This window comes from Chiloscyllium plagiosum, chromosome 39, assembly GCF_004010195.1.
Source record: "Chiloscyllium plagiosum isolate BGI_BamShark_2017 chromosome 39, ASM401019v2, whole genome shotgun sequence".
In the NCBI taxonomy this organism is placed as follows: Eukaryota; Metazoa; Chordata; class Chondrichthyes; order Orectolobiformes; family Hemiscylliidae; genus Chiloscyllium; species Chiloscyllium plagiosum.
In genome coordinates, this window is record NC_057748.1 from 27,419,746 (window position 1) to 27,431,450 (window position 11,705).

The 11,705-nt window shown below is 49.9% G+C and overlaps 1 protein-coding gene across 1 annotated transcript in view; it reads left to right on the top strand.

Annotated features, from left to right (window-relative positions):
• LOC122542055 (semaphorin-4D-like) overlaps nucleotides 1–11,705 on the top strand; it is a 15,581-nt gene continuing 3,876 nt past the window's right edge. The window contains exons 1-7 of the mRNA XM_043679344.1: nucleotides 1–170; nucleotides 4,498–4,676; nucleotides 5,463–5,574; nucleotides 6,690–6,879; nucleotides 7,137–7,252; nucleotides 8,269–8,441; nucleotides 10,477–10,532. Of these exons, the coding sequence (XP_043535279.1) occupies nucleotides 66–170; nucleotides 4,498–4,676; nucleotides 5,463–5,574; nucleotides 6,690–6,879; nucleotides 7,137–7,252; nucleotides 8,269–8,441; nucleotides 10,477–10,532 (931 nt within the window). The 5' untranslated portion in view covers nucleotides 1–65. The remainder of the gene's footprint in view (nucleotides 171–4,497; nucleotides 4,677–5,462; nucleotides 5,575–6,689; nucleotides 6,880–7,136; nucleotides 7,253–8,268; nucleotides 8,442–10,476; nucleotides 10,533–11,705) is intronic.

Consider the following 11,705-nt stretch of genomic DNA (forward strand, 5'->3'; position numbering starts at 1 on the left):
CGTGCGACCAATTACCACTCCTTCCATTCTCAGCGCCAGGGTTTGTGGAAGCCGCCTGGATTAAAATGAAGGACAGCAGCAAGGACGAGATCTACTTTCTCTTCAGTGAGTCTGATGGTAATGAGGCTTCAGAGAGAGCTGTCAGGTCCTGCATTGGACGCGTCTGCAAGGTAAGGCTCACAATCAAAGCGTCCATCCATTACAGTCTCAGTCAGAGGCCTGTGTGCTGTACTGTCCCAGTAAAATACAGACAGACTGCTCTGTTCATTACAGTCCCAGTAAAATACAGACAGACTGCTCTGTCCATTACAGTCCCAGTAAAATACAGACAGACTGCTCTGTCTATTACAATCGCAGTAAAATACAGACTGCTCTGACCATTACAATCCAAGTAAAATGCAGACTGCTCTGTCCATTACAGTCCCAGTAAAATACAGACAGATCCCTCTGTCCATTACAGTCCCTGTAAAATACAGACAGACTCCTCTGTCCATTATAGTCCTAGTAAAGTACAGACAGACTGCTCTGTCCATTACAATCCCAGTAAAATTCAGACAGAGGCCTCTGTACATTACAGTCCCAGTAAAATACAGACAGACACCTCTGCTCATTACAATCCCAATAAAATACAGGCAGACATCTCTCTCCATTACAATCCCAATAAAATACAGACAGACTCCTCTGTCTATTACAGTCCCAGTAAAATACAGACAGACTCCTCTGTCCATTACAATCCCAGTAAAATACAGAGGCCTCTGTCCATTACAATCACAGAAAAATACAGACAGAGGCCTCTGTCCATTACAATCCCAGGAACATACAGACAGACTGCTCGGTCCATTACAATTCCAGTAAAATACAGACTGCTCTGCCGATTACAGTCCCAGTAAAATACAGACAGACCCCTCTGTCCATTACAGTCCCAGTAAAATACAGACAGAGGCCTCTGCCCATTACAGTCTCAGTAAAATACAGACAGAGGCCTCTGTCCATTACAATCCCAGTAAAATACAGTCAGACTCCTCTGTCCATTACAGTCCCAGTAAAATACAGACAGACCCCTCTGCCCATTACAGTCCCAGTAAAATACAGACAGGGGCCTCTGTCCATTACAGTCCCAGTAAAATACAGACAGAGGCCTCTGTCCATTACAATCCCAGTAAAATACAGACAGACTCCTCTCTCCATTACAGACACAGTAAAATACAGAGAGAAGCCTCTGTCCATTACAACCCCAATAAAATACAGACTCCTCTGTCCATTACAGTCCCAGTAAAATACAGACAGACTCCTCTGTCCATTATAATCCCAGTAAAATACAGACATACTCCTCTGTCCATTACAGTCCCAGTAAAATACATACAGACCCCTCTGTCCATTACAGTCCCAGTAAAATACAGCCAGACTCCTCTGTCCATTACAGTCCCAGTAAAATACAGATAGAGGCCTCTGTCCATTACAATCCCAGTAAAATACACAGACTCCTCTGTCCATTACAGTCCCAGTAAAATACAGACAGATCCCTCTGTTCATTACAATCCCAGTAAAATACATACAGACCCCTCTGTCCATTACAATCCCAGTAAAATACACAGACTCCTCTGTCCATTACAGTCCCAGTAAAATACAGACAGATCCCTCTGTTCATTACAATCCCAGTAAAATACAGACAGACTCCTCTGTCCATTACAGTCCCAGTAAAATACAGACAGACCCCTCTGTCCATTATAGTGCCAGTAAAATACCGACAGACTCCTCTGTCCATTACAGTCCCAGTAAAATACAGACAGAGGCCTCTGTCCATTGCTATCCCAGTAAAGTACATACAGACCCCTCTGTCCATTACAATCCCAGTAAAATACAGACAGACTCCTCTGTCCATTACAGTCCCAGTAAAATACAGACAGAGGCCTCTGTCCATTACAGTCCCAGTAAAATACAGACAGACGCCTCTGTCCATTACAGTTCCAGTAAAATACAGACAGACTCCTCTGTCCATTACAGTTCCAGTAAAATACAGACAGAGGCCTCTGTCCATTACAGTCCCGGTAAAATACAGACAGAGGCCTCTGTCCATTACAGTTCCAGTAAAATACAGACAGAGGCCTCTGTCCATTACAGTCCCAGTAAAACACAGACAGACTCCTCTGTCCATTATAGTCCTAGTAAAGTACAGAAAGAATGCTCTGTCCATTACAATCCCAGTAAAATACAGTCTGCCCTGTCCATTACAGTCCCTGTAAAATACAGACAGACTGCTCTGTCCATTACAATCCCAGTAAAATTCAGACAGAGGCCTCTGTCCATTACAGTTTCCAGAAAATACGGACACACGCCTCTGTCCATTACAGTCCCGGTAAAATACAGACAGAGGCCTCTGTCCATTACAGTTCCAGTAAAATACAGACAGAGGCCTCTGTCCATTACAGTCCCAGTAAAATACAGACAGAGGCCTCTGTCCATGACGGTCTTGGTTACTGCAGACCAGGACCCATGCACATTACTGTATTTGGTGCATATCAAATGACGGAGTAGTTGTCTAAATATCCTGCCCCCTCCCATTGCGGTAGCAGTGGTGAAGTCGGAGGGGGAGAGGGGGGTAAAGGAGTGAGGCGGGTGGGGGTGGGGGTGTGGGGCGTTATAGGCCTGAAGCAATTCTCTGATAGTACAGCCTCGGCTGAGGCTAGAGTGGGAAATGGGTGAGCCTTCAAACTGACCTGTTGGGGTCACACACCCCCCTGCAAACCCTCTGCTCGGGGAGAGGATGGAATTCACAAATTTCAATCCCTTAAAGCCCTGGGGCGATGAATTGGTCCCGGTGACCACAAAACTGCTGTTAAGTGGTTGTAAAAAACTCTATTGGGGAGGGGAGGGCGGGGAAACCACCATCGTTACCCGGTCTAGGCCTCCACATGACTCCAGACCCCCACACAGCGGTACGGTCGACTCTTAACCGCCCTCCAAAATGACCCAAGCCAGACAATCTGTTTGAGGGGCAATTAGGGACAGGGAATAAATGTTATCTGCGTCAGTGATGCCCTCAAAAATAGGAGTAGGCCATTCAGCCCGTTCTATAACACCCTGACTGACCTCTGACCCCTATCCTTTAACACATTTGCTTGGCATGGGTTTCTCCCTCTCTAAGATTGGAGATTAACTGATCCATCGTCCACTGCTGTTTGTGGGAGACTGTTCCAAACCTCTCCCACCCTTTCTGTGTAGAAATGCTTGCTAACAATCTCTCCCGTAACGGTCTGACCCTAAGTCTTAAACTCCGGCCCCCCTCGTTCCATCCATGAAGAGATCACGGAAAGACTAACCTCGCAAAGAATTGAGAGACATTTGGAGATAAGGCTGTTTGTGGGATGTGGGCGTCGCTGACTGGGCCCAGTATCTACTTCCCGTCCCCAGCTGCCCCTTTAAGAAGGTGGGGGGGGGGGGGGGGTGAGCTGCCTTCTTGAACCACCTGCTGTGCGTTAACCCACAATGCCCTTCGGGAGGGAATCCCAAGATTCTGACCCAGTGACAGTGAAGGAATGCCGATGTATTTCCACGTCAGGATGGTGGGTGGCTCAGAGGGGAGAAAGTGAGGTCTGCAGATGCTGGAGATCAAAGTTGACCTGCTGTGCTGTTCCAGCAATAAAGTTTCGGCTCAGAGGGGACCTTGCAAGGGGTGGTGTTCTCATATATCTGCTGTCTTAGATGAAAGTGGTCATGGTTTTGGAAGGCGCTGCCTGAGGATCTTTGGTGAGTCACTGCAGGGCATCTAGTAGACGGTACACACTGCTGCTACTGAGCGTCAGTGAGGGAGGGAGTGGATGTGGTGCCAATCAAGTGGGTTGCGTTGTCCTGGATGGTGTCAAGCCTCTTGAGTGTTGTTGGAGCTGCCCCCATCCAGGGCAAATGGGGGGGGGGGTGAGATCTCACCGGAAGACAGTCTTATTAAATGGTAGTGTAGGCTTAAAATTGGCCAATGGCGTTCCTGATTTGGACCCTTTTGATGTGTTTTCCCTGGAGCGTTGGAGGTTGAGGGGTGACCTTATAGAGGTGTATAAAATCATGAGGGGCATGGACTGGGTGAATAGACAAGGTCTTTTCCCTGGGGTCGGGGGAGTCCAGAACTAGAGGGCAGAGGTTTAGGGTGAGAGGGGAAGGATTTAAAAGAGACCTAAGGGGCAACGTTTTCACACAGAGGGTGGTACGTGTGTGGAATGAGTTGCCAGAGGAAGTGGTTGAGTCTGGTGCAATGACAATATTTAAAAGGCATCTGGATGGGGACATGGATAGGAAGGGTTGAGAGGAATATGGGCCGGGTGCTGGCAAATGGGACTAGATTAACTTAGAATATGTGGCCGGCCTGGATGAGTTGTTTCCGTGCTGTGCTGCTCTATGACTGTGACTCTATGACATTTCCCAAAAGGTATGACTGCGTTTTGAATTGAACCCCACCCCCCCACCCCACCCTTTGATTTTTCTGCTCTCCACCGCCTCCTTCAGGTTGACGAGGGAGCATCGAAGAGCACTCAAGACTCCTGGACGACCTTCCTGAAGGCTCAGCTGCTCTGCGGCTTTCCAGCCGAGCTGAGGTACTTCAACAAGATTCAAGACGCCTCTGTCCTCCTCGTGGATGGCGACCCTCAGAGAAGTACGGTGTATGGGATCTTTTCCAGCCTGTGGTGAGTGCAGGGGGAGGACGGATTCCCCCAGGGTCAAAATCCTGGAATTCCCTCCCCAAAGCCTAAATCTGCTTCTGTACATTAAGGTTTAACGGGTGGGGGGGAATCTGTCAAAGAACATAGAACATAGAACAATACAGCACAGAACAGGCCCTTCGGCCCACGATGTTGTGCCGAACATTTGTCCTAGCTTAAGCACCCATCCATGTACCTATCCAATTGCCGCTTAAAGGTCACCAATGATTCTGACTCTGCCACTCCCACAGGCAGCGCATTCCATGCGGCCACCACTCTCTGGGTAAAGAACCTACCCCTGACATCCCCCCTATACCTTCCACCCTTCACCTTAAATTTATGTCCCCTTGTAACACTCTGGGGAAAATGTCTCTGACTGTCTACTCTATCTATTCCCCTGATCATCTTATAAACCTCTATCAAGTCACCCCTCATCCTTCGCCGTTCCAATGAGAAAAGGCCGAGAACTCTCAACGTATCCTCGTACGACCTATTCTCCATTCCAGGCAACATCCTGGTAAATCTTCTCTGCACCCTCTCTAAAGCTTCCAACATCTTTCCTAAAGTGAGGCGACCAGAACTGCACACAGTACTCCAAATGTGGCCTAACCAAGGTCCTGTACAGCTGCAACGTCACCTCACGACTCTTGAATTCAATCCCTCTGCTAATGTCTTCGCTGGTTAAGCTACTAATGTGATGCCTGATCACAATCATGGTGGGGTAATGTGTGGGATGGTGCGACTGATCCTTCTGGTATTTCTTTCCTGTAGGAACTCCAGTGCGATCTGTGCCTACTCTCAGGCGGACATAGACTGGGCGTTTAAAAACCCCAAGCTGAAGGGTTTCACCGGCAACCTGCCAGCGAGTCCAAAGCCAGGAACGGTACGCTGTTACGTGGCACCGAGATTCCCCGGCTCTCCTTTGGCCAGACCATTGCAGTGGGAGGCGATCGACGGAGGGCGGGGGAGGCAGGAAGGCAGCACGGTTGAACAAGGCTGGGTTTCAGGATGGCCTCACCTGCAATGGGCCACACTGCTGTCAAACAGCCCAATGCCAGCATACGCCAACTTGCTGGAGGTGACGGGTCAGGCTGGTACCTACACTGAGGAGCAAGCTAGAGCTGGCAATATAATCAGGGGTTTGGGGTGGTATATACCGAGAATAACAGATACCCCGGGAGGGAGTTACAGACTGGAATCTAATCGATGCGTTCGGGGTGGTTTATAATAACAGATCCCTGGGAGGGAGTTACAGACTGGAATCTAATCGCGGGGGTTTATATACAGAATAACAGCTCCCCGGGAGGGAGTTACAGACTGGAATCTAATCGAGGGGTTTGTATACAGAATAACCTGTACCTGGGAGGGAGTTACAGACTGGAATCTAATCGAGGGGTTTATATACAGAATAACCTGTACCCGGGAGGGAGTTACAGACTGGAATCTAATCGAGGCACCATATTTCTGGTCCTCCCCAATCCTGAGTGGGATGAATCAATCATACGACAGGCTGGCCAGTTGACTAGATTTGAATACAGATGGAAACTGGACAACTGTTGTGGAGGGTTCTCTCACTTTGCAGACATCAGAACCATTGCAAGAATACCACATTTGAAAGCAAACAACAATTTATGCGACATGAGTGAAAAGGTGTGGGGTGGGTTGGCAAAATGACATTCCTGGGCTTGCTGGAGGGGAGATGCATTAACACTTTGGGGGCAAATGGAGCACGTTCGGGCTATCACGCTATTTCTTGAACTAATAGTAAGTTATTCTCCAGCAACCCCCTGATCAATCAGGGTCAAAAGTAGCCAACCAATCAGCACCTTCCTGCCACTGCTTCTCTCCCTGCGAAATGTGGCATTCTTGTGGATGTCCTGATGCATGCAGGGAGGAAATCTTCCACAGCATTCTCCTTTCTGCAACCCATCCCGCGCGTTGGTCAGCTCGCCTGGGAGCGTATGCTTCAGTTCCACTGTGCTCTTTCTGTCGCTGCAGTGCGGCATCAGCAACGTCCCGAGAAACGTCCTGACGGCAATAAGGAACTACCCAGAGATCGAGGTCTCCATCCTCCCCGTGAAAGACCAGCCCCTCTACGTGGTCAAGCACACCAGCTACACCAAGATCGCAGCAGACCAAGTCAAGGGGGCCAATCATGACTCCTATCCCGTCTTGTTCGTTGGCACAGGTACATGTTGTGTTGGTGTCACTGTGTTTTGTCATTTCATTCATGCCCATCCCCAATTGCCCAGAGGGCAGTTAAGAGTGAACAGTGTTGCTGTGTAGGCCGAGAGTCATGGTGAGGCCACTCCAGCTGAGGAGGGCAGTTTCCTTCCCTAAAGGAAGTGAAGGAACCAGATGGGCTTTTCCAACAATCGACAATCGTTTCATTCGACTCTCAATTCCCTCAAACGGTAAAACGCTTTATATTTCTCCTTCTTCAAGGGAACGGGAAGGTCCATAAAGTTTTACATTACGGCGGGGAGTCTTTCATCATCTCGGAGCTCAGCCCCTTTCAGACTGAGGCCCCTGTCTCGGCCATGACACTGGACCCCAGCACGGTAAGAGTCTGATCTCTCTCTCTCTCTCGCAGCTCGGTCAGTCGCGAACGCTGCGTCGTCACCTGCCTCAGTACCACCTCGGCTCGGGTTTCGTCACGCTCGGAGGTGGGGATGAGAGGGTTTTTGACCACACTGAAAGGCGCTATGTAAACTCAGCCTGCGCTGTCAGGCTGAAGTCTCGTGAGGTCACATGCCGAGTGCAGTAATGGAGACGGACGACGGAAAGTTGCTGGATGGCAGAGGGGAGGGTCATTGGTGCAGAATGCAACCCCCATCAGTTTCGAGATTGACTTCGGGAGGTCATAGAATAATAGAGGTGAACAGACCCTTCGGCCCAACTCCTCCATGCTGACCCAGATATCCGACTTTAATCCAGCCCCATTTAGTGTCATAGAGCTATAGGGTACAGAAACAGACCCTTCGGCCCAACTCCTCCATGCTGTCCCAGATATCTTACGTTAATCTAGTCCCATTTAGTGTCAAAGAGCAATACAGCATGGAAATAGACCCTTCAGTCCAACTTGTCCATGATGACCAGATATCCGACATTAATCTAGTCCCATTTAGAGTCATAGAGATGTACAGCACAGAAACAGACCCTTTTGGTCCAACCCATCCATGCTGACCAGACATCCTGAATTCATCTAGCCCCATTTGCCAGCACTTGGCCCAAATCCCTCTCAACCCTTCCTATTCACATAGCCATTGCTGACCTCAGGCTAAAATAGCACGCCGCACTGAGGATCGGTGCAGGACGGCAGCCCCCCGGTCGCTGTGTCTCAAGAAGGGAGGGGTATGGAGTAGAAAGGACGGGTGGGGGTGGGGAAACAGGTACTGGGCAAGACATCGGGGATCATTGGGGGATAGAGGAGAGCAGGGAAGCCTGCGCTGGATTGGCTCGAAGGTATGGATCACTCCCTTTGCAGTCTGTGTTCCGTTTGCCAGTTCAGCAGACGCCAGGATGTTGGCAAATTGGGGCACGGAGTGCTAACCCTCTCTCACTCTTTCCTGCCCAGGGGCACCTCTTTGTTGGGACTCCCTTGGAGACCGTCCGACTGCCGCTGGCGAACTGCGAGGCGTACGGCAGCGCCTGCCGGCAGTGTGTCGCTGCCAGAGACCCCTACTGCGGGTGGCATCAGGTCAGCAAGATGTGCGTGCCTGTCGCAGGAGCGGAGAATGACACTGAGAGGTAGGTAAGAGGGTAAGAAATAGAATAAGGAGCAGACCATTTGGCCCATCGAGCCTGCTCCGGATCATGGCTGACTGTTTCACCCACTTACCCACCTGCTCACCATAAACTTTGCCGGTCAAAAAATCTATCTACTTTTGCTTTACAAACATTCAATGAGGTAGCATCAACCGGGCGGGGCGGATCCCACAGATTCACAGCCCTCTGGGTGAAGAGCTTCCCCCCTCAGCTCAGCCCTAAATCTGCTCCCTCCCCCTCTTATTTTGAAGGTACTCCCCCCCCCCACCCCGTTCTAGTTTCACCCTCCGGCGGGAACAACCTCCCTGCTTCGATCTTATCCAGGCCCTTCGTCGTTTTATAAAGACCCCTCCCTCGGGTGAGTGTAGTCCCAGTCTCCTCAATCTCTCCTCCCAAGGTAACCGTGTCCACTCCGGAGTAAACCCCCGCCTTGTGCACTCCCCCTCCCCCTCCAGGGCCCAGTACATCCTTTCTCAAGGAGGGGAGACCGAACCCGTACACAGTTACTCCCAGGTGTGGCCTGCCCAGCTCCCTGTACAGCTGCAGCGTAACCTCCCTGTTTTTAAACTCCGTCTCTCTATCGACAAAGGACAATATTCCACTTGCCACCCCAATTACCTGCTGAACCTGCACACCAACCTTTTGTGAGCGTGAATGTAGGTTTGCACCCTGAGCTGGAAGGTTCGTTTTCAGACGTTTCGTCACCATACTAGGTAACAATTAGCCTCCGAATGAAGCACTGATGGCATGGCTTTCTATTTATGTGTTTGGGTTTCCTTGGGTTGGTGATGCCATTTCCTCTGCTGATGTCATTTCCTGTTCTTTTTCTCAGGGAGTAGTAAATGGGATCCAAGTCAATCTGTAGATCTATCAACAAACACATTGACTTGGAACCCATTTACCACCCCCCTCCCCCGAGATAAAGAACAGGAAATGGCATCACCAGAGGAAATGACATCACCACAGGAAATCACCAACCCAAGGAAACCCGAACACATATTTAGAAAGCGGGCTATACCACCAATGCTTCATCCAGAGGCTCACTGAAGATGTTACCTAGTATGGTGGCAAAACATCTGAAAACGAACCTTCTAGCTCAGCGCGCAAACCTACATCCAGAACCTCAACCTGAGCTACAAATCTTCTCAAAACTGGCCTTATTCTTGCAACATGTCTGACATTTAACCATTCCCATTCCGTCTCTCGTTCACTACATCCTGTGCCCACTGTATCTCTGCGATCACACATACACTGAGCATCTTCCTAAATCTGGCACATAACACCAATATTAATGATCTTTGAACAGATTCAGACAGTCGCAGTCTAGCAGGGAGCAGGAACTGCATTTCTGCTCCAGATGATGGACACCGAACAATCCGTTTGTGAACGTGAAATGTTCAGATGTGACTCTTACCTCTGTCTTGGGACTATTTCACAGTGGAAGGTGTAGAGTGAGCTTTACTCTATATCTAGTCCTGTGCTGTCCCTGTCCTGGGAGTGTTTAATGGTGGACGATGTAAAGGGAGCTTTAATCGACATCTTGTCCTGTGCTGTCCCTGTCCTGGGAGTGTTTGATGGGGGACAGTGTAGAGGGAGCTTTACTCTGTATCTAACCCTGTGCTGTCCCTGTCCTGGGAGTGTTTGATGGGGGGACAGTGTAGAGGGAGCTTTACTCTGTATCTAATCTCGTGCTGTCCCTGTCCTGGGAGTGAGTGATGGGGGGGACAGTGTAGAGGGAGCTTTACTCTGTATCTAACCCCGTGCTGTCCCTGTCATGGGAGTGTTTGATGGGGGGGACAGTGTAGAGGGAGCTATACCTGGTATGAGAGGGTTTTCTGTCTCTCTGTTTTTTGAACACAGCCCTTGCCCTCAAACAGAACGTGGAACTGAGCAGCAAGTTCCACACCTTCTGATCCAGGCAACATTTCGCGACCTGAATTTGACTGAGACGTATCGTTTTCAGATCTAACCAGGTCACAAGCTCTATTTAATCCTGTTTTATTTTTTAACACTGCAGTGAGATCCTCCAGAGTATTAAACAGCTGAACGTCTCGATCTGCGATGGTGAAGCAGGTAACCTCCCCATCTCATTTACTGACCTAGGCAGCTCAAGTCTAACCTCGGGGCAAATAAACTCTCCGTCACTACCACATCTAACCACCTGCTGCACGTTAAAGTGTCCACTCCAGCCTACCCTGGTCATCTCCTGGCCAGTTTTCATATCACCAACAAGTTGCCACGGACTATTAATCTGTGAAGGCTATCACGGTCACATTCTCACGCCTCTTCACAATGCACCGTCCAATCCCTCACACGGTGTTTTTTTGCAAATTTCATGGACGAGATGAGGGCCAGGGCAGCATTTACTGCCCATCCCTAATTGCTCAGAGGGCGGGTAAGGACCAGCTACAGAGCTGGGGGTTTGGAGTCATGTGTAGTCAGGACCAGGTAAGGATGGCAGCTTCCTTCCCCCAGATGGAGTTTTCCCAACAATTAACAATGGGTTTATTAGACGCTTAATTCCAGATCTTCGACTGAATTCACGTTCCATCATCTGCTGTGACAGGGCTCGAACCCGGGGCTCCACAACACTGCATGTTTCTCTGGGCGAACAGTCCAGAGATAATATCAGTGGACACTGACTCTCTGTTTGCTCCCGACGCTGCTACAGTAGAGGGAGCTTTACTCTGTATCTCACCCCGTGCTGTCCCTGTCCCTGGGAGTGTTTGATGGGGGGACAGTGTAGAGGGAGCTTTCCCCTGTATCTAACCCCGTGCTGTCCCTTTCCTGGGAGTGTTTGATGGGGGACAGTGTAGAGGGAGCTTTACTCTGTATCTAACCCCCCTGTCCCTGGGAGTGTGTGATGGGGAACAGTGTAGAGGGAGCTTTACTCTGTATCTGACCCCGGTGCTGTCCCTGTCCTGGGAGTGTGTGATGGGGGAACAGTGTAGAGGGAGCTTTACTCTGTATCTAACCCCGTGTTGTCCCTGTCCCTGGGAGTATTTGATGGGAGGACAGTGTAGAGGGAGCTTTACTCTGTATCTAACCCCGTGCTGTCCCTGTCCCTGAGCTGGTGGGACAGTGTAGAGGCAGCTTTACTCTGTATCTAACCCTGTGCTGTCCCCGTCCCTGGGAGTGTTTGATGGGGGACAGTGGAGAGGGAGCTTTACTCTGTATCTAACCCCGTGCATTCCCTGTCCCTGGGAGTGGTTGATGGGGGGGACAGTGTAGAGGGAGCTTTACTCT